The 21,699-nt window shown below is 45.1% G+C and overlaps 2 protein-coding genes across 6 annotated transcripts; both read left to right on the top strand.

The window, feature by feature from the left end:
• The first annotated feature begins 9,010 nt into the window (after window positions 1-9,010).
• Window positions 9,011-18,327, top strand: LOC131289980 (muscle LIM protein 1-like). Of its 5 annotated transcripts, none has more exons than XM_058319350.1 (8): window positions 9,011-9,326; window positions 10,952-11,099; window positions 15,730-15,841; window positions 16,077-16,173; window positions 16,930-17,026; window positions 17,204-17,500; window positions 17,573-17,893; window positions 17,974-18,327. In XM_058319350.1, exons 1-8 carry the CDS (start codon window positions 9,212-9,214, stop codon window positions 18,248-18,250), a joined length of 1,464 nt encoding a protein of 487 aa, XP_058175333.1. In that variant the 5' UTR covers window positions 9,011-9,211; the 3' UTR covers window positions 18,251-18,327. The 5 variants fall into 5 exon arrangements, with proteins under 5 accessions (XP_058175333.1, XP_058175332.1, XP_058175331.1 ...); XM_058319349.1 differs by lacking the exons at window positions 16,077-16,173; window positions 16,930-17,026 and adding exons at window positions 16,451-16,547; window positions 16,647-16,734 and having other exon boundaries at window positions 10,952-11,117; XM_058319348.1 differs by having other exon boundaries at window positions 10,952-11,117.
• A 1,736-nt stretch (window positions 18,328-20,063) lies between these two features.
• Window positions 20,064-21,343, top strand: LOC131287330 (splicing factor YJU2). Its single transcript, XM_058316369.1, has 3 exons — window positions 20,064-20,129; window positions 20,209-20,777; window positions 20,844-21,343. The coding sequence occupies exons 1-3, from the start codon at window positions 20,106-20,108 to the stop codon at window positions 21,271-21,273; spliced, it is 1,023 nt and encodes a 340-aa protein (XP_058172352.1). The 5' UTR covers window positions 20,064-20,105; the 3' UTR covers window positions 21,274-21,343.
• Window positions 21,344-21,699: the final 356 nt, after the last annotated feature.

Raw genomic sequence — 21,699 nt, 5'->3', positions numbered from 1 at the left:
TGTACTAATTATACCAGTGCAAGGTGAACAAGAAATGGATAATGTAAATTTAGCCAAATATATAAAAAAGATAGTATAAAACGAGAAAACACGGTGCGTTTATTTTAGGAAACATATCGTCATTTTTCTATGTTGCCTAAAATAGCTTTTCCCCCGGTTGGACCCCGACCTCTCAAGTGTCTTCCCCCACCCGCGCTTTCCCGACGTAATTGGGAGGGAATAATAACCGTTTTCGAAATACCTAGGCCCCCGTGCGAGGGATGCGAGGACTTCCCTCTAGGCCGGACACCAAAGGCTTACCAAACGGGGCGGCTTCCCTTGTCCACACTTTCGCTTTTTTTTTTTTTTTGAAGAAAAGCCCCGCCTCGCCGAATCCTCGCGGCACAATCAGACTGAGTGTCGGTCTCGGAGTGTTTTCGCCTCGCCGGGTCGCACAAATGGCCGCCGAGGTTTTTCCACACGTTCGCGTTTCGTGTGAAATTTATTCGGCTAGTCTTTGTGCCGTAACGACCCTCATCCCTCGTAACGTCATCGGCCCAAGCGGACACGCGCGTGGGATTGCCTCGTGGTCGATGGTTCATCGGCGAACCTAGGTACATGACAAACATCTTTTGTCACTTATGATTCATCCGTCGGCCATTATTGTCGCGAATGTTTGTGTTACACCGGATCGTCATCACGATCCTCGTTTATACAGCTCTGCCGAGATTTGCACAACCAATTTATTCGTGAGACGATTTTAATCGTTGATCCTGAATATCTTTAAGTCTGGGGGACAAAAACAGAACACTACATACTATTACACGCATATCATACTACCAAGACTATCCTGTTAGATCGAATAAGGAGATTTTAATTAAGAAAACAGAAAAAGAAAAAGTCTTAGATTCAAATAATGGTTTCAAAAATTTGTAAACCAAAATTACGACTGAATCAGACAAGCATTTAAGTTTCGATGATTTGCTAAGGTAATTTAATTTGGTCAAAGCAGTTTTGAACCGACTTTAAATATGATATTGCTTTCATTATGAGAGTATCAAAAACTATGAGTAGAATTGCGTGAAGATTGATTAGATGACATAGATAAAAGCTACTCTTTTTCGTGTTTTATTCTATATCATTTGAACTACAAATTTGCATTAAATAGGATCACCTGTGCAAGAGTATGTTTATGTTTGTAGTAAAGAATCCTTAAAAAGTATCTTAGATAATAAATTAAAAAACACTAGATACCAACACAATCTAAAGCATATGAAAGACAGAAACCATGCATCATTTTACAGTTTAGGCTACATCCAATAGGGTGTCTGATTGCTAATTACTAATGACGGTCTTAGTCGACACGTATTAAAAGGCGCATTATTTTCCGTAGAAAACCACCCCACACATGATCCCTTTCCAAGGATCTATAGTCGTCGGATGTGCCTCTAAGACAACTCGCTCGCAGCGTTAGCTTGTTATTCATCTGTTGTTGTTTGTCAGCGAGCCGGGACTTGTTTTTCCTCTTCTCCCAAGAGGGTGTTATTTTCCACTCGGCCCAAGGTGAATCATCACCTCCGGTGTCGATCGCGGTGTGTTACCGAGTGTTCCGAGCGCACCGACTAATGGATCCTCGAATACCTCAACCCGGGAGTTGACCACCAATCGAGCGATTGAGTCGATGATGGGCGCGGAAATTTATGATAATTCATTCCCTTCGTCCCTAGATATTTTCCTTCGGCGGTCTGCGCAAAAGAATTCAGAGGACGCGCCTTGAGGTGTGTTTTCGCAAACAACTATCGCGGGACAAAATGTACGACGAGCTACGGGGTCGGTTTAAGTAGTCGCTCGGGTGGAAATGTTTATGGGACGTTTTTGTTCCACCCGTAGAGAAAAAAAGATGTAATAAAGATCCTTGATGCGCGGAGTAATTGGCTTCTGGCCGATGATTTCGAATGTCTGCGGTTCGCCTCGTTGGAATTATTTCGTGGGAGGCAGCACTAAGTACAGACAAAGTTACGAGTGCAAAATTAGCTTAATGTCAAACAAACGTCTCCAATAAATATAGCGTAATTGTAAAACAAAAAAGTACGCAAATATGTTCACTTGCTGCAAACAAACTGGGCAGTAGAAGATCATCGAAGAAACGAAAAAAGGCAAAGGGGTAATAGAATGGTGTAATGGTTAGTTTTCGTTTGCAAAAACGTTCTCCATCGGGGAAATTTCCATTGCTTTTCCCCCCCCTGTCTTCCCCCTCGTTCGCTCCCGCACACTAAATCACCCGGCAAGTGCCGTTTCGGTCGAGATTGATCGCCGAGGTGAAAAATACATATTAATGCGAGGCAATTTTTCTTCCACCATTTCGAATGCCGTCCCGAGGCCCCGACAACACCTCCACAACGCGATGGAAAACGCGATGGGTCGGTCGTTGGAGTTCGGTATGAGTTACCGCGAGAGCAGCCGGCACGAGTGCACGCCCGACGACGCCGACGGTTCGGTGGCGCGAGCTCGGACGAAATGGGCGAAGAATTTTCTCCTGCCGAACTATTTTTGGCGGATGAGGCCGGAGATGTATTTTTAGTGGAGCTCCAATTTTTTCGAGAACCGGCCACAGGTTACACGGATTCCGTACCGCCGCCGTATGTGTGTGTGTGTGTGTGTTACTACCTGGCGGATGGTCCGAAACGTGCTTGTCCATCACGATTCACACTCAAACTCACAGAGAGGATCGACGGGCGAATCGGTCCGGGAGCGGTTCTCGGAGTGAGAAAAATAAAATGATACGAACGTTTTTCACCTGTAACTGATGCGCGTGCGAGGCGAGCCGGGACCAACACGGAACATTTTTCCACTCTTTCCGGTGTGCTCTAATGGATAGAGTTTTGTTTTTTTCCAACGTATTTTTAAAAAAATCTCTAAATTGTGAGGACAGATTAATTATATTTTTACAGTCACTATAATCACTCTGCGCAAGACAAACAAATACAGTAAAGCAAAACTTTCCATTTTCTTTTTCCACTGAATTAATCATGACACGTGATTAGAATTTTACGGTTGTAAAAAAATATTGTTGGAAAAAAGTGAAATTTACAGCAACTTAAAATTATGTCTCAGAGAGGAAAAGTTGCACTTCTGTAGAGCAAAAATTGAAATTAGTTAAATTTGACAAAAATAACTCTTTGACTTCATTTTGATCTTCACACCATTGCAATAGAAATGATTTCCCGTTGCGCCGATTTTCCTAAATGCCTGAACCACAAATGTAAATTCCAGCCTCCACATAAACAAATGAAGCAAAATGCAGCACAGAAACAAAACAACGTTGATTGTATTTTATCGATCCTAATGAACGTCCGCCGTGTGGTTTTCCCATATGGATTTTTTTCCTTTCCTTCGTATCTCTGGAATACTATCATTTCGGCCGAAAATAGCAAGATACGTCTGGGCTGGAAAAATGTGAAACTGCTCGAGGGAAACCTTCTTGAACCTCGCTTCTTCGCGAGCTGCTCGTTTCATGTGGTGAAAAAACGAGGATTTGAAGTTGGAAACCGGCATCGGAGCGCTATTTACCTTTTGCACCGCCAAAGCGACCGAAACCCCAAGAAAGGCGAAACGGTTAAAGGTGTTTAGAAGATTGTTGATTTTCCCGCTCCCGATGTTCCACTTTCTCCTGGGCCCAGCTTCTTCCATCTGAGTTGGGTTTAGTGTGCGGACTAAAAATAGCACTGCACACGAAAAATTTGCTGCTCGAAAGGTGTACCCGAATTCTTCTATTCCGGCCACCGTGTTTTGCCCCCACCACGTCGGCGTTGTTGTGTTGTTCCTGCCGTGAAAAGCCGAACTGTTTCTCCCAGCCCCGTGTATTCCTGTTCCTGCGTAGAGTCCTCTAGATGACACTTGTGCCACGGGGAGCGTGTAAAAGGCTGTAGAAAACATTCTTCATTTTTATAAATGTGATTCATCGTTCGCTCGCTCGCGATGAGTGGCGCAGGTTATAATTTTCTTACCCACGCCAGCGGCATCATCATCATCATCATCATCTTGGTGTTTGAGGCCCGCGAAACGCGCATTGCACTTTCCATTTTTTGTTGGACCAACCCAACTGCACTCGAGCGTTTTCATAATTTTCCACCACGTCGTTGCAAGATGGCCAGGGTGCACGGGGTAGGGTAACTTCGGACGAGAACTTCGGACCGAGTGTTAGAAAATGCTTACGCGAACACGCCACAGAAGTTTGCCGCCTGCCTAGACGCCTACTACGCTCGCAAATAACACCAAGCATTTTTGGCGTGACATTTTCGCCCCGGCTCGAACGGTGGCGGCGTGGAACACGGAGATTTTCACTTCGGTTCAGCCAGTGTCATCACCGGCGAGTGACCTCGGACACTCGAGCCGCGGCTTTTCCCCGAACGACCGAAGATAATTGATGAGCTTGTTTCGCGGAAGAGTAATTGCTCCACGATCCGGCCGACGTCCGGCTAGTTCGGGCGCCCGAAGATAATCCGGTTGACGGAGCGTTGAATTCGATTATGCTACTTTGTTGAAAAGCAGTGCATACGAAACACTCACACACACACATGCAATTGGTGGAAGCATAATTAAAATTCCAAACGATGCCCAGTGGGACGATGCAAATGTCAAACGGATCAGACCTCACTAACCCTGGTTGGCAGGAGCGTACCTTAACGTTCGTTAGATGAATAAGTCGAATGCAGAATTGTTGGAAATAAATCATATTGAACAGGTTTAATGGAAAACAAAAATCGGTAAAAAATAGTATGCTTGTGTTGTTCAGATTTTTGTTCAAAATTGTTTCTAATAAGCAAGCATTAAAACATTTCAAGGAACTCAAGAGCAGAGAGCAGAGCGTGACATAAGTAAAAAATAGTCGATTTAACGGGAAAATTAATCCTTTATACACGAAAATTGTAGAAAGAGGAACCAAAAAAGTGATTAATTACATTGGAATACATCATCACGTGATAAAACCAAGATATATTAAGAATCACACTTAACGAACCCCTTCAAGCACAGTAATAGGAATGAAAGTATAAGCAGCCATTGAAAGGAGGCTTAAAGCAATAAAAAAACCAAAACACTTCGCGATAAAACAAAAAGAAAAATTAAATCGTTGGAGCAAAAGGATGAAAAATGAAAAAAAGCAACAAAGCTCCAGTAAGCACCTATAAATCCAAATTAATCGAAGACATGATTCATTGCCTTATGAAGCGACAGGAAATACACAAAAAAAAAACGATGCTTAAACGGTAGGAAGTAGTAAAACACAATTCCTTTTCTGCTCGTGTTTTCCCAACCACTTTGCCCTGGGAAAACTCAACATGTGGTGCGAGCAAAGTGCCGTTTTCTTTTCGAACAAAAAAAAACGACTGTTTGATTTATGTGATCATCGCAAAATCAAGAAAGCATTGGCCGAGATCAAACAGTTGTCATATTCGTCATCGCGCATCACCCTACCCCTTTTGCGGGCACCATTTTCCTCCCCGTAAAAGCCAAGCCATTCCCAAACGGTGGCTGACTCATCGGGCTCAGGACGGGACGGAACGAATGAATCCTGCATGGTGGGTGGTGGGTTTGTTCCACCCTCCCCACCCCTCCCGGAAAACTCTCGATCCCTGGGCCGTACGCGAGAAGCGGGATAGAGTGACGTGTGTTTTTCCCGCGACCGGTCCCATTTTCCATTTCAGTTCGGCTCCGTGGGAGAAAGTGCGATCGCCAGTCGAATTGGGGTACCGTTTTTCCACCGGCCGAGCCAGAAAGGGACCTCCGCAGGAGAACTGGCCGTCTTATTTTCCCCCCAAGCGGCCGGTGTGTTGGTGGTCGCCACCACCAACAGCCGCAGCAGCAGCAGTAGCAGCAGGGCGCAGCCGGATTTTCAGCCTGGCCGAATAAAGCGAGTGGCGTGCCGTGTGCATCCTGATACATAGACTACCGAGTGCACGGCCCCATAGTCAATCATTCGAATACACGGTTAGTAGTCGGCGGGTGCTGCCTAGAGGCTTCGTTCTGTTCAGTTCTGTTTTAGCGATCGCCCCTTGTGCACCTTCTCTGTGTGTGGCTAGGTTTCTGCAGCAAAGCACAAGGACTGGGATTGGGTTTCCTTTCCGCAGCGAAATAGGGCAAACGAAGTTTTAAACTTATCGAAACGAACTCCCGACGAGGGTGAAAGGTTCGAGAAACATTCCCAGTGCAGGACAGTGAATAAGAAACGCAACTCAAGTTGAAACGTGCTTGCGAGTGACTCTGTGTAGAACGCTGGACTTGAGAACATAACCGGAACAAAGTGCGAAAAGATCCTTCAGCCACCGAATAAGACTGCAAGTGGAAAGTGGAGAGAACTAACCAAGGCTCGACATTATGGACACCTGTGTAGAAAAGCTAATGGAAGGAAAAATTAAATCGTGCCAGGAACCTAAACCCGAGGAACAGTGTTTTGTGCAGCTAAACTTGATCACTGAGTGATGTAACCACACGCAGGACACACGGAACCACTCAAGACTGCTTGGACCATTTTTACCTCAAACCGTTATTCGCATCTTTGGATATTTTTCGCTCCATCCAAGCAAGCTTCTCGCTCACTCAGTTTCCCAATGATCTCCTATCTTGTTTTCCCATTCGACCATGAGGGGAGGGGGGCAAAACATGATCGACAAAACGGGAGCGCGTATGAGCTATTTTAAAACGTGTGAAAAATGGATACACAAACGTGGCAAGTGTGTGAAAACGGTGATGCTAATGGTGTTGTTGTTTTCCGAGCATGATTTGTGGTGAGTGGCGTTGCTGTTTGCCCGTTGATGAAGGCATTAACGCACACGCACGGCTACCTAAGGTCACCCGTGGCGGTGTCGGATACGTTTGCCAGGGATGTGGTATATTGCGTCGGAAAAGCGGGCACTTGATTGACCTTCCATCGTGTCAACTGAGGGATAGGAAAACAAGTGGCTCGAGGGGCAACTGATTTTTTGAAGTGCTTTTAGAGTGAATATTTTCACTGGTAAGATAAAAATGAAATGATAAGATGAAACGTAGATGTCTCCGAAAAAAGAGAATTCTTTGCTCTTTTATAATTCTTATTACTCACACAGCAAGTTCCTTTTGACTTTTACGTTGGCATTCTGCCAAACGAAAGTCAATCACTCACGTTCTTTGCGCGAGGTAAGATTGTACCTGGTTGATGCGAGGTCTATGACATAATTAGCAAGCACCTTTGCAAATGTTCTCTAAAATCGTCAGCGCATTAGATGCTCCATCCCAAACCCCTCAGAGTTGGAATTTTAATTATGACCCTTATTTTCGTTCGGTCTACAGTTTTTCCAACGACACTCAATTAATTGTGACAGACACGAGTCTTTCTTCGTCCGATTCCTGAGGATTATTATCGTCCATCAACCGTCGATGCTCACGATGAGGCGCGGGGGTGTTGGTTTGGTTTTCCTTTCCTGTAGTCAAAAATATACTAATCTTGTTTGTGGGTGACAACCAACGCTTGCAGAAGTCACCCACGCAGCGCAGGTTGTTCCGAACGTTGGGCCGGTTTTGTTGGAGCAGTGGGCAAAAGTGTGCCGCGATAGCTGCTGAGCGATGGAACGGACGGTCTCCGGCAGATGGAAAATATGTGCATGCGCCAGAAAATGACACCGGCGTCCCGGGAGAACCATTTCCATCCACCCACAAGGTCCTAGTTTCTAGCGCACACTTTTTCGATTCCTATTTATGCATGCGATGGAAATTCCATGAACGCTCCCTCGGCCAAACCACCACCAGCGTGAGGAACGATCGTTTTGGATCGCTTGGCGATGCGCCAACATTTGCCAGACCTCAAAAACTGGGGAGGGGGTGCACATATGCTAGCGGGAAAACTCTAGCGAGAGATTTATTAATACCCACCACCCTTCGAGCCGGAGATAGACATTTATTTCCCACCCGAGAGGCGAACGAAAAGGAAACAAGAAACTTGCTGCGGTAGATGCGAGGAAAGGAAAAATCCTACCGACCATCGGAAAATCCCTCCCCGGCACACGGAAAGGTCTCGTGCAGAAGCAGCAGGTGTTTTTCACCCTCGCCCTCTGTCGCTTCGAGAAACCGTGCGCACCACCAAGCGGACGCCCTGGTCACGTAAAACTTTATTGGTGTGTCGTGTGCGTGCACGCGTGTTTCACACCCTTCTCTTTTTTTCCTTCGCTTTACATTATGTTTGAAGAAACGACGAAAAAAACTCGAAACGGCCCGTTTTGACACGTTTTTCTCGTCGCATTTTCTCTCGTGATCTTTGCATTCCCGTGTGCTCGGAAGATATTTTTAGTCCGCAACGGCACAACACTGTCTTGTCGCGTGATGCCGGTAGGAGAAAATAAAAAAAAACGGAATGGATGCAACGCACTTTGTTTGGCAGGTTGGCAGGTCTCTGGGTGGTGGAAGAATGACATTAGAATTGCATCCACGCCCGATCATGGCGCCCTCTCGGGGGAAAACAGGTTGCACCGCACGCAGCGACGTTATCTAACAAGAGCAGGACGACGCGAAGATGTGCAGCTGCATTCGTTTGCACTTGATCGTCATCAACGTCGTCGGGGGCGCCAGCTTGGATCGTTCCGATCGAAGATCTCAGTCGTCCGTACGCACCGTTCACTGTCGGTTGCAATGTGAAAAGAAACACACACACATTACGAAGCGCAGTTTTCCTCGGTCGTTCTCTCCGGTCCTCCCAAGGGTTGTCCTCGAAAATCTCATTTTTCTGGCGTGAAAATATCGTGAAGGAAATTTGTTGTACTCCGTGTGAATGTAGGCAATTGCTTTCCCATCAGAGGCCATTTGCAAAACAGAGTGAATAGTTGTTCGCACAAACCAGTTCCGGCAGTCGGGTAGAAGAATCGCTTATTCGGTGGCTGAAACGGGAGATCATAGTGAATTAAAACAGAAAAAAGAAACAGAAACTTTGCGGTTACGTACCTTGCCACGGGTGCTGTGCGAGTGGTTACCTCCTTTTACATAATAAGCAACATCTCAGCTGCGCTGCGTTTTATAAAAAAAAACCCAAACCATCTATCCCTTGATTATTTTGCGAAATAAAAGGTTGTCGAAGCAGCAGCTACCAGTCGCGTAACGCGCTAGTGCCCCCCGTAAGGTCATCCCGAAAAAAACACGCCGATCCGGTTCCAGTTAGTGTTCTCGATCTCGAGTAGAGCGAAGCGAAGCAAAACCCAACGACAGAAAAATGCCTTTCAAGCCAGCTGAGAACCCGAAGTGCCCGAAGTGCGGCAAGTCGGTGTACGCCGCCGAGGAGCGTGTGGCCGGAGGACACAAATTCCACAAGCAGTGCTTCAAGTGCGGTAAGTAATTGACGGGGGGACACCCGAAACACGGCACGCAAACACATACACACACTGGTATTACGCAACGCGGCGAACGGATGAAGGGGTTAGCGGTAGAGTTGAATCGATTAGAAGATTAAAGTCTTCAAAATCAAGAGACGGAATTAGAGTCTTTGTTGTTTTGTGAACTTGAAGCTTATTATGTCTATTCGTCCTGTCAAACATTTGAAAAATAATCTTCAACTTGTAACCATTTTACAATTCAAACGCCACTTATTATCACATCACGAATCAACTCTTTGAAAGGAGCGACTAACTTGATCGCTACCAAAATGGCTGCGTCATTGGCTGCGTCGGCTGAGTAGACCAATGTCTACTAGATTAGTGCACTTCTGGCTGCGTGCGCTAGATGAAGCAGAAAGAAAGAAAAGGCTCGGTAGATTCGCAGGTTACAAACTACCTTTTCGTTTTACCCTTTTCTCCACTTGCGAAACACCGCGCCCAAAAGCTGCCTGTTTTGTTGACAACCGGCCCGGCAGCCAGCCAAGAACAAGTGTCGTTGACGTACCACCGCCGACGTATCGTTTGGTTGCCCCGAAATAGAACATCGAGGACACGCACTGCGAGACGGGTGGCGACCATCGGATGCATGTTTGGCAGTGCACTTTAGGGAGTTCTTTTTGTCTAACACAGTGCATCGCTGCTTGCTTCTTCCCCGCGAGTGGTTGTTTTATACTTTGCCTGAGTAGACGAGAAGAAGATAAAAACGATATGACGTTTGCATGCAGTAAACATGGCGCGGTTTCCGTCATCCATCGATCGGCGAAGAGGCGAGGGATGTCTGTTTTAGGGCCGTACGATTAATAAGCTTCCAAAAATAATTATTATTTTATAAAAGCACGTCTGAGTTCGATTGAATTTGCCTTCGCACTTTTTACTCGCTGTCAATTAACGACTGATGAGGTGTTGAACGGTACCGTTGCTAGGTGATCCTTCGTCCTTCCCCTCGGACCCGTTGTTCCAGAGCAGAAGAAACTCGGTTTCACTCCAAACCGTCCAATCGTTACGTGCAGCAGTTTATGCCAATACTAATTAGACGAAACGGGTTTTCTGGCTCGATGCCCTCACGCTCATACGTTACGAACCCGAGACCCAGAGAGTTACGAGAGATCGACTTGGGAGGAAGGTATTTCTGGCCACCGTTCGCGGGCCGACTACCATGTGACCCCGTTTGTGGCCGCAAAAACAATTCTCTCCGCCAAACCCGGCTAGCCGATGGCAGGCTAATTAAAACTACTTTTCGCACATCTTTGTCCGAATCCGAAATCGGTTGTTGCGGTTGCTTTTCCCCTTCCTCGTGGCCCGTACGACCCCCCCCCCACTTGGGGAGGGGTTGCCTAGAGGTTGTTACAATCAATAATATTTTAACCGCTGCCGTTTGCAATTTGTGTGCGATCGAAAGATTCGATTTATTTTTAAAATCACATCACAACACATTACAAGCTCGCCGCATCACATTGGGGGAACGTTTTGTGACTTCTTTTACCTTTTATCTCTCTTTCTTCCCTTCTTCTTTTCCTTGTCGACCGGTCAACAACCACATACACACACACACACACACATATACACACATACGAACACAGGAATGTGCGGCAAGATGCTCGACTCCACAAACTGCGCAGAGCACGAAAGCGAGCTGTACTGCAAGAACTGCCACGGACGCAAGTACGGACCGAAGGGATACGGATTCGGTGGAGGCGCCGGGTGCCTCTCGATGGACACTGGCGCCCAGTTTCAGCCGACCGATGGGTAAGTAGCGCCCGCTCGGTGCAGAGCGGTCAAAATGGCACCGACAAAATGGTTGCTCCATCTCTACAGCACGTAATTTTCCTCCACCATTTTCCCTTTTCAATTTACAAATCTCTTTCCTCCCACTTTTCGTACACTACTGGGTACCTGATTTTTTTTGTTTCGTGTCCCAAATGCACCTCGCGTTGAGTTTTCGTTCGGAAAATTCGCCTCAATCAAGTATTGTTTTGTTTTTTTTAAATTTTCTACTCACGATTATGCGATAGATTTGTTTGTCTCTCGTTGGGCCTTTCCTTAGACTGTTTCGAATGCTGCGTACGACGCAATAATTGAATAATGTTCAGAAGAATTTCTCAAACGATTATGTGTAAACGGTTAATAGTTGGAATTTAATCTAGCTGCAATCATGCTGGCTGGATTTCCATATTTCGATGTTTTATCCATCTTCAAGCTTACTGTTTCGGTTAAAATAATGTTATGATTTTTCGTTCGCTTATTAAGTGCTCGTTGCTTTTGTACAAATGAAAATATGTAAACCACTATGCTGTACATTCATTTAAAAATAAAAATAAGACATCCCATTTAAAGAAACCACATGTATGGAGTATGACGAGCAACACTAATCAAGTAACGATGCTCGATACGTACCGAAATAGGTGATTTAATTTCACCCGAATTAACCGAAATTGTTACTCTTGTTGCAAATGTAAAATATCGAAATATTGTACCTTTCTATAATGTTTTTTTTTTGTGACATTGCCACCAACACTAGCTCCATCAGTTATTTGTTTACTCATCTCATCCGTCTCCCTAGATACTTGCAATTATTATGTTAAGTTCATAAAATAATAGCGACGAATGAAGATTGCATGTTGATTTCCACTTTTCCGTTATTTTTTTCTTACATTTTCATGCCAAAAAAACAAAAAATTGAACACCAACAACTACTACTACCACTACTGCTACTACCTCCACTACATCTACCACCACCACCACCACAACCACCACCACCACTTGTCTATTGCGATATTGTGCTGCAATTGTTGTACCTCTCAAACATGCGAAACAAACGATCGTTACTTTTTTTTTGGGGAACAATCAATTTCGTGAAACTGTCTTTTTGAACTTTGACACCGCCGTGACTGTCACAGCAAGTAAATCCGGTACCGTCCACTAAGAGAACCAAAACGTTTATTTAAGTAAACAACCAGACCGAGGAAAGGATGCAGACCAGCAGGCAGAACCTTTCGGCTCCCCGTTTAGCACCATTTGGGATCACTTAGTGAGTCTTTTTTTTTCTCTGTTGTTTTGTCGTTTGGATAGTCGCCGAAGATCGAAAATATTTTAGTGCAAGTGTAAATTAACATCTCCCAGGCAAAACCAAAAACAAAAAGTATTGTTCAACCCGTTATTATGGTCCGAGAGAAAACACACAAAAGTATTGTTAGGAAGCGTAGGAGAAAAAGTCACACGCGGAAACCTATTGCGTAACAACCACTGTCCACTGTTTCGGTCAGTGGCATATCATACATACACTTGAAGATAATGAAGAAAAAAAACTCACACACACACACACTCAATGCCATTTGTATTTGTCCTTTTATGTGCTAGTTATTAGAGGTTTTTGATATATTTTCTGCATCTTGTGTCCCGATGAGATTTGTTTCAAAGTGAACGTATTCCCTTGCTTCATTCTACCCACTTCTTGGTGATTTGTTACTACGGAAATACTACCCAAATCACACAGTGCCCAATTGTGTTGTGGTGTTCATGTTACTTGTAACTAGCAGCAACAACCATTGCGACTATTGTTTGTGTTCTATGCTTCGGCGTCTAGTTAGGTAGATGGTTTATTCCTCGAATAGATGTTACCATTCTTAAAGCTGTACCGAGACCAAAGCTAAACGTATCATCAAAAACACCCCCGGTGCCCCAAGGCAAAAGAAAAAGGAAATGTTCTCTCAGACTCCATTTCGGTCGACCATCTGTATCGATCGCAAATCGGATGAATTATTTGGCAAAATAAACCGTATATTATCTGTGACTAAAGTACCATCACTCGTGTGTCTTGTGTTCATTTGTTTCTGTTGTTCCCTGGTTTTTGCTGGTTCTCTCGGTGTGGGATGGTGGTTTGCGTTTGAAACATTGAGGGCTCCTTCTGTTGCTTTCTGTCCGAATACAAACGGAACGGGCCTGCCATGGGGTTTGGGACGAGATCAAGCTCAAGGAGGTAGCTTCGATCTAGTGATCGTACTGCAGCAAACGTGCATGAGGACTGCATACTCTAAACACTGCCAACAACGCACGCCCGACACTAGAGGCTGCCGTGCCAGGGTACCGTTTGCACCATTATAGCGCTTCGAATTTGCTGTGAAAAGCTGAAAGGCCGAACCAAAGCTCCACTCATACGAATGCACACGCAAACGAGACATGCTCTCACCACCGTTGACGATTTTTTGAACCGGCGTGCAGAGCAACCACGAGAGAATTGTTTGTCTAACTTTGAACCAAACACCGGGGCTGGAATATGCCGGAAACTTATCCCCACAAACAAAAACCAAAAACCCTCAACACCATCGTCACAAATCATCACCATCACAACAGCCTCCGCGATCCGACACTCGACTGTCACCACCAGTACCTGTTGTGCCTGCTGAATAAAACAATCTCGCTACAATCGCAGCAAACAGCAGCCTACTACTAGTACCACTACTACTACTACTACTACTACTCCCAGAATCACGGAGGCCACGATCTCTTGCGAACCGGATCGCCAACAACAAACATACATCACTCTCGTTCGTTTGATCTATTGTTTTACCTTCCCATCCACCTGTGATCGTCGATGTACAAAACTCTTGTGACGTCTCATTTTCTCTGTGTGCATTTGTGTATGCGTTCTGGGATGAAATACATGGTACGTGTATGTGTAAATGTGTCCAAAATGGCGCCGAATGCAATAGAGCGAAAGTGGCCGCACATGTCCGACATAAGGCCGATACATAAAAGCGCAACATGACAAGCTGAAGCGTCGTCTCTGTAACGCAAAAAAGCGAAACTACTACACATTGGTTCATACACAAAATGAGGCTGAGAACGATAAGCGACAGCAGTTCGTGCGTACGAAAACGAAGCCTACTTTGAGCCAGTTTTTTTCAACCACTAAGCGTCCCTTTTACTTAGGCGTGTTACTGTTTACATGTTCCCGTGTGTTCGTGATCTCTGGCCCATTGCGATCGGTGAGATATTCTTGTTCTTGTTGTTGTTCTTGTTGTTGTTTGACGTGTTTAGTTTTTACTGTATTTGGTGTTGTGTTTTACATTTGTTTCGTTTTTCCTTTCTGCCTTGGATGATGTTGTATGTTTTTCTTTTTGTGAAATCTTCGATCCACTTAAACTACCCCGGGTTGTGTTTTGCTCTCTTCTTCTCATTCAGTGTTGTTCACGTTCTATCTTGATTTTGGTGCCTTACTTTGTGCAGTGACACTTTTTTCAACGCATTTCTACCACTTTTTCTATTTTGTGTTGGATTGTGCGTTCAGCTTTTTTTGGTTTGATTTGTTGTTTTTTTTTTACGTTTTTTGTCTTCTGAATGTTCTTCATCGATCCTTACACCGACCCTCGTTGCACGCTTTGCGCCACGCAGCTCCAGTGCATGCACCGTTCATTCATGACCCATTAAACCAATCAGTGTCGAAATCTGAACATTTCCTGTGAATAAAAGAAAGCCCTTCCCCTTAAACAAAACGGTAGAAAGCTTCAATTAATGTCCTCGATTAAGTTTGCTCTACCCTAACGTCTAACCGAGTCTAACGGGATAAGGAAAGTGCCCTGGAGCAAAAACAAAAACACTAGAGTATTAAAGAGACTATTAAACGATCAATGTGCATAAAGTAAGATGAAAACCAATTAAGTCTCTAAGATAAAATAAAGCAGCAAAGTGCTGGATTCGTTTATCAAACAGTCGTTAACCGGGACTTGCCTTGTCCCATAAACTGTGAAAACTCTTCAAAACTGAGAAACAAAGTAAAAAAAATGTTAATAACACTAAATTAACCTATTGGCAAGTGAGTTTTGCATCAGAAAATAAGCAGTTCCAAATAATATTCACCCCTAAAGTATTTTCTACACTCTATTTTCATCAGTTATCTCGTGGTAAAGTAGACAAAATCAATTGGAACTAAGAGACGCGTATGTGTACATGTTAGTCCTTGTTTCGAACTCGAGCCACTTGTGGAGGAGTTCGAATCAAACCATTGTTTCCCGTTTATCCTTGTTTTTTTTTCATTTTTATTAAACCACCACCACCATTGGTCGCATTGAATGTCTAATAACTTTTCTTACATTATTTTCTCTTTCTTCTTTCTTTTTTTTCTCTCTCTCTTTTCCATTCTTCTTTGCTGTTGCACTCATACGTGCATTTGGCCACTTTTACACATCATCAAATAAAAAAAATCCCTGAACCAACTATTTCCGGTGTGTGTTTCGATTTCGCTTGGATTTCGAATGATCAAAATTGTTTTTGTAAACTTGCTCTCCATCAAATAACTTTCCCAAAACCATAAAACGTACAATTCAACGAATGAACGCAAACCCCTCGTTACAATCGCTAGCACGAACGGACATTTCGAGCCGAAACCAATGTCAAAGGCACCTGAAGGAGAGGGTTGCCCTCGCTGTGGCGGATTTGTTTACATGGCCGAGCAAATGTTGGCACGTGGAAGAGTGAGTTTATTTTCTTATGACTGAATCCTACTACCCATGCGCCCTTACTAACACTAGTCCTAGCTCTGGGCCATCCAAGCTGGTCTGACCACGTCCTGGACTAACTTCATCCTAGCTAGTCTGACTAACTCCAGCAATCTCTATCTCTGTACGTTCTTTATTCCAATTTGCTTCTCTACGCCGTTGCTGTTGCCGCTACCAACGCCGCCGCCATTGCTTCCTTGACCGACTCCAGGGCTACCATCGGCGATGCTTTAAATGCTTAATCTGCAATCGTACCCTTGACTCCACGATGCACTGCGATGGACCAGATAAAGAGATTTACTGTAGAGGTAATGCACGGTTCCAGGAGTCTGTGAACCTGGAGTGTAGTAACTCGTAGTCTAACCCCCTAGTGCCGGTCTATCTATTTGCGCGAGCAGCGAATCCGTTCATTGCTGTCACTTACAACACCCTAACACAACACCCTAAACCTTTCAAGTCAAACTTACACATCCTGTTGTCATGCGTTAATCCAGCGCCTACTGGTAAAGGGTGCCAAGGTGATCTAGCAGGTTCTATCTTGTACGTGTGCGATAAATATGCGTTGTGCTTTCCAACCACACACAGGCCTACCACAAGGGATGCTTCAAATGCGGTGAGTGTAAGAAGGGTCTCGATTCTGTAAACTGCTGCGAGGGTCCGGATCGTAACATCTACTGCAAAGGTAAGCCGAGTTTCGAAGGACCTGTACCGTCTCTGTCGATGTTCTGTGATGTTATTCGTTTCTCTTTGTTTCTCTCTTTCTCCTTCGACATCGCTCCAGTTTGCTATGGCAAGAAGTTTGGTCCGAAGGGTTACGGATACGGCAAAGGTGGTGGAGCCCTGCAGAGCGATAGTACTGTTATCGAAAGGTTAATGTCGTTTGAAGTTGGCCACAGGCGAACAGATCACGTCTGTGAAAACTGTCACTAACTGTGTGTTCGAAAGTAACTTGTGTCTCGTGATGGAAGATTTTGTATGTTCAATGTTTCTTAAGATAAACATACCGCAATTCTGCGACGTAGAAAGCTTTACTCATTCCATTTCTTCCTTCCTATGTCCTCTAGGCTGCTACGCCAGTCGGTTCGGTTCTCGTGGCTACGGTCACTCGGGAATCTCCTCGCTTGGCTTAATGAGTGATGCGCGTGATTTGGAATACAAGAGGTTAGATTGGAAGTTGTTGTGTCTATTTGTGTAATACAACATACAACCCGTTGCAAACCCGACACAATTGATACCATTTCGCACACAGTTAGAGACACGTTCATACGACTATTCTGGGGACTATGTGGTGTTTCGAAGGGGAACTATCCATTCTGACATGCCGTTCTGTCGTTTCAGCGAGTTTACCCTGAAACCATCGACCGCGGACACGACGGCCATTAAGGCATCGCCTGGACAGGGATGTCCGCGCTGCGGTGGCGTAGTGTTTGCCGCCGAGCAGGTCCTCTCGAAGGGTCGCGAGTGGCATCGCAAGTGCTACAAGTGCCGCGACTGCACCAAAACGCTCGACTCGATCATCGCCTGCGATGGTCCGGATCGTGACGTGTACTGCAAGACCTGCTACGGCAAGAAGTGGGGACCGCATGGATATGGATTCGCCTGCGGATCCGGCTTCCTGCAGACCGATTGTATGACGTAAGTACTTGAACTAGACCGTGGATCGATGGGAACGTGTGGACTAAAATCTTTTACTTCTACTTTCCCTAGCGAGGAGCAGTTGGCCTCTCAGAAGCCAATGGTATCGAACGATACGACCTCGATCAAGGCCCCGCAAGGTCAGGGATGTCCGCGATGCGGAGGTATGGTGTTTGCTGCTGAGCAGCAGCTGGCCAAGGGTACGATGTGGCACAAGAAGTGCTTCAACTGCAACGAGTGCCACCGTCCGCTAGATTCCATGATCGCCTGCGATGGTCCGGATCGCGAGATCCACTGTCGCGCCTGCTACGGCAAGCTGTTCGGACCGAAAGGATTCGGTTTCGGACACACGCCGACGCTGGTCTCAACCGACGTCCAGTCGGCTCCAGTGCAGTAAGTTTGACCGCCTCATCTCATCCACATAGAACCTGCCATCATCCTTCATCTGTACTCCCTCCCTTTTACTCTTGCAGGACCGATCAAAAGCCAATGAACGGACCGAAGGCCAAGGATGGCAAGGGATGCACCCGGTGCGGCTACGCGGTGTACGAGGCCGAGAAGATGCTGAGTAAAAACCGCATCTGGCACAAGCGATGCTTCAGCTGCTTCGAGTGCCACAAATCACTCGACTCGACGAATCTAAACGACGGTCCGAACGGTGAAATTTACTGCCGGGGTTGCTACGGCCGCAACTACGGTCCACGAGGCGTCGGCTTCGGCATGGGAGCCGGCACGCTAACGATGGCCTAAGAGGCCGACTAGCGGCGATCCGGCCGAGCCCCCACCCGGTGGTCAATGGCATTAGTGATGGACTATATTGAACTATTTTTGTTTGTTTTCACATTCTCTCTCGGAATCGTTTTGTAACGAGTATTTTTGCGTGTCGCTCAATCCAAACCCAACCGCTCGCAGGAATGGCGCACCGCAGAACAATATAGCGGATTCCAGCCAATATAGAAGGCACGACTGCAAACGATCGCTCCACGGCACACAGCTTCCCTTGGTGTGTAGGTCCGTGTAGAGTAGCATTCCGAATGGTCGTATCCGTACGGCGTTGCGTTCCTTCGACCCGGTTAACGATGGCGATGGGGGACCTTTCATACCCGAGAGATTTCTTTTGCTTGGAATTCGTTCAACTATTTACTGCTCGTTTTCTGTTGATTTCATTTATACTACTTCCGTATCGCACCATCTCCCCGTAATTGCTTTTCGAAAAGAAAACAACTGTTTATGCAAGTCGTAACATTACCGTGTAAGAGTTTTTAGATGTAAGCTTTGCTGCTCGTACAAATATTTAAAAGAAAAATCGCAAGAATCATAAACCGTACACACGCATGGCAGGCGGGAATGGACAGCACGGAGGAGAATGGAGGCAAGCGAATGCTTCGATTGATAATAATTTCCATGAACTGCAGTAAAGCTTACGGTTAGAGTATTTTTTTGTGGATATTTTTGAAAACAACGAACGACCAGACCCTCCCCGGGGGCACACGAGTCCCCGGAGTCTGCGATCATTTGACGGTAGAAGACATTTAACACTGGCCATACACCAACACCCACACCGCGCAGACACTGAAGATCACTTCGCAACAGGAAGCCACACGATCGTATCGACCGATTAATCGTACAACACCTGCAGGGCATCCCGTCATCAGTTTACTGCTACGTTTCATCATTATTTAGAGAAATTCTGCAGATCCTATGATAAAAAATGTTCATAAATGTGAAACATGCAACGCCTTATGCATCGCTCTACTCATTAAACAAGAGAAAAAGAAAACCGCGTCGCCACTAAACACAACATGCCACAACATATTTGATAGAACAATTGTGTGTTAACCGTGTGTAACGTAGCGAGACGATTAAAACCTTTTATTCTATCCAAACGAAAAGAAATGTGAAAAATGACCAATTCCTACGCAACAAACGGTGGCGACAATGAGAGAGAAAGCATAACAACCACCGCAACAACGCTGTGAGAAGGAATCATAATGATGATCGTGTAGACTTTATCCTAACGCCTCTTGTGAGAACGCATGTGCTTCTTCCCCGTTGTATTAGAAGCTGAAACTATCACTGGATTTGAATGGAACAGTTTTTTTTTAAATCGTAAATCTACTTATATCACATTATATTACCATTGTAATCGCTAACTTATAACATTACTTTTTGTGAAGCAAAAGTAATCAATTGAATAATTACAACGCGCAACTGATAACGTAACGTGAAACTTTATAAAAAACGATATTTTATCAATAAAGGAACGGAAACAGCCGGACTCAATAGGTGTTTTATAATAATCAATGTGCTTGATAGTGATGGCGAAATAATTGATGACGTAAAATATTTTGATAAATTATCAACAGACTGTAGAAATTACAATATTTGATATTTTAACGGTATTTTTGAAATTCGTTTCGAAGACGAGCAACATTTTAAAGAGTCACCCTGTATGGATTGATGGCTGCGTACGTAAAAACGATAGTTGCACTTGTGTACGCAGCCATCTGAGCTGTCATTCTGACATCAGAAAACAGAAACATCGATTTTGTTTACAAAACAACGATTCGCTCGATCTCACTGCGGCAAATTTTATTGTGTAAAAATGTCGGAAAGAAAAGTTTTAAACGTAAGTAATGGTATATTAAATCACTGCCACTGTAGGTGATGCATTGAGCTCACGGTTTTCATGTGTTTGCTGTTTACAGAAATACTATCCGCCGGATTTCGATCCGTCGAAAATTCCACGGGTGAAACTTCCCAAGAACCGTCAGTACACGGTCCGGCTGATGGCACCGTTCAATATGCGCTGCGTAACCTGCGGCGAGTACATCTATAAAGGCAAAAAGTTTAATGCTCGCAAGGAAGATGTGGAAAACGAAGATTACCTCGGGATCCGAATCTACCGGTTCTACATCAAGTGTACGCGCTGTCTGCAGGAAATTTCCTTCAAGACTGATCCCCGCAACACGGATTACGAGATCGAGGCGGGTGCTACGCGTAATTTTATGGCATTGAAGCTGGCGGAAGAGCAAGCGCGTCGGGAGGAGGAAGAGGCCCGTGAAGAAGAGGCAACCAATCCGATGAAGCTGCTCGAGAATCGAACGCAGCAGTCGAGGAACGAAATTGAACTGCTGGAATCGCTGGAGGAACTGAGAGACCTGAACCGTCGGCAGCAGGACATCGACTACGACAGTATGCTGCAGCAGTTTGATCGCAAGGAAAGCATCCAAGAGCGTGAGGAACGATTGGCACGTCAGGACGAAGAATTTATCAAGTAAGTTTTCAAGTAAACTGTTCCGTTCAACTGTCTCTTAATGATCGTATTCTTCCCTTTATTTAGAACTGTTAAATTCCAAAACAAAACCGGCATCAAACGGGTAGCCACAGAAGTAGTCGTAGAAGAAGTGAAAGAAGAAAAATCCGACGAAACCCTCCAGACAGCACCATCCGGAAGTATGAATTCTTCAGCATCATCATCGGCATCATCTTCCTCTACCTCAGTGGCACCTTCCTTCGCCAGCGCCAAGACAAGGAAGCTCGATAACATAAGCATCGGAGTGAAGAAAAGTGCTCTCAGCAATTTGGTTATCAAAAAGAAGCCAACGGCAGATGCGGCAAAAGTCATGCCACCACCCAAAGCTCCGCCGCCTGTAGCCGCGCCTTCTGCGACAGCAGTGACTGCTGCTGCCACAACCGGAAGTAGCGGAATCGGAAGTTTAGGGCTGCTGGGTGCCTATTCTGACAGCGATGAGGGATCGGATGAAAACTAAGCGCAGTCAAAAAGTTTGTTGTTGAAATAACCATGAATAAAACAGTACGAACGTTGTTGAATCATTTGCTTTACACAACAAACATATGAAAGTTGTTAGTTACTTGAAAGACTTTGATATGGATTGTGATCCAAATTACAAAACATTCTCGATAAATTTATATTATTCCGGAAATTAATTGACAAGATGGTTTTATAATGGACCAACTTTCTTGCATGTGACTGATGCATAATATTCGCTTAATTAACTTTCTTTTCATCATCATCACCGGAGCATGGATCAAGGGATGTTCACAACAGAACACGTCGGCCAAAACCCTACTCCATTGCATCTCCAATATGTCCTGCCCTCACGCAGTCACACACATGGACGTACGTCGAACTGCGCGCATCGATAAAAATTGGAATTAAATAATTAATTTCTGCA

This window comes from Anopheles ziemanni, chromosome 3 (assembly GCF_943734765.1).
Source record: "Anopheles ziemanni chromosome 3, idAnoZiCoDA_A2_x.2, whole genome shotgun sequence".
Taxonomy (NCBI): Eukaryota; Metazoa; Arthropoda; class Insecta; order Diptera; family Culicidae; genus Anopheles; species Anopheles ziemanni.
Note: the sequence above shows the minus strand (reverse complement) of the source record. Positions and strands in the feature narration are given on the sequence as shown.

Coding starts and splice junctions, on each gene's coding strand:
- LOC131289980 (XM_058319348.1), top strand. CDS start 9,212: ATGCCTTTCAAGCCAGCTGAGAACCCGAAGTGCCCGAAGTGCGGCAAG. Junction 9,327..10,951: donor CAAGCAGTGCTTCAAGTGCG/GTAAGTAATTGA, acceptor ATACGAACACAG/GAATGTGCGGCAAGATGCTC. Junction 17,894..17,973: donor GTCCAGTCGGCTCCAGTGCA/GTAAGTTTGACC, acceptor TTACTCTTGCAG/GACCGATCAAAAGCCAATGA.
- LOC131287330 (XM_058316369.1), top strand. CDS start 20,106: ATGTCGGAAAGAAAAGTTTTAAAC. Junction 20,130..20,208: donor CGGAAAGAAAAGTTTTAAAC/GTAAGTAATGGT, acceptor TGCTGTTTACAG/AAATACTATCCGCCGGATTT. Junction 20,778..20,843: donor CAGGACGAAGAATTTATCAA/GTAAGTTTTCAA, acceptor CCCTTTATTTAG/AACTGTTAAATTCCAAAACA.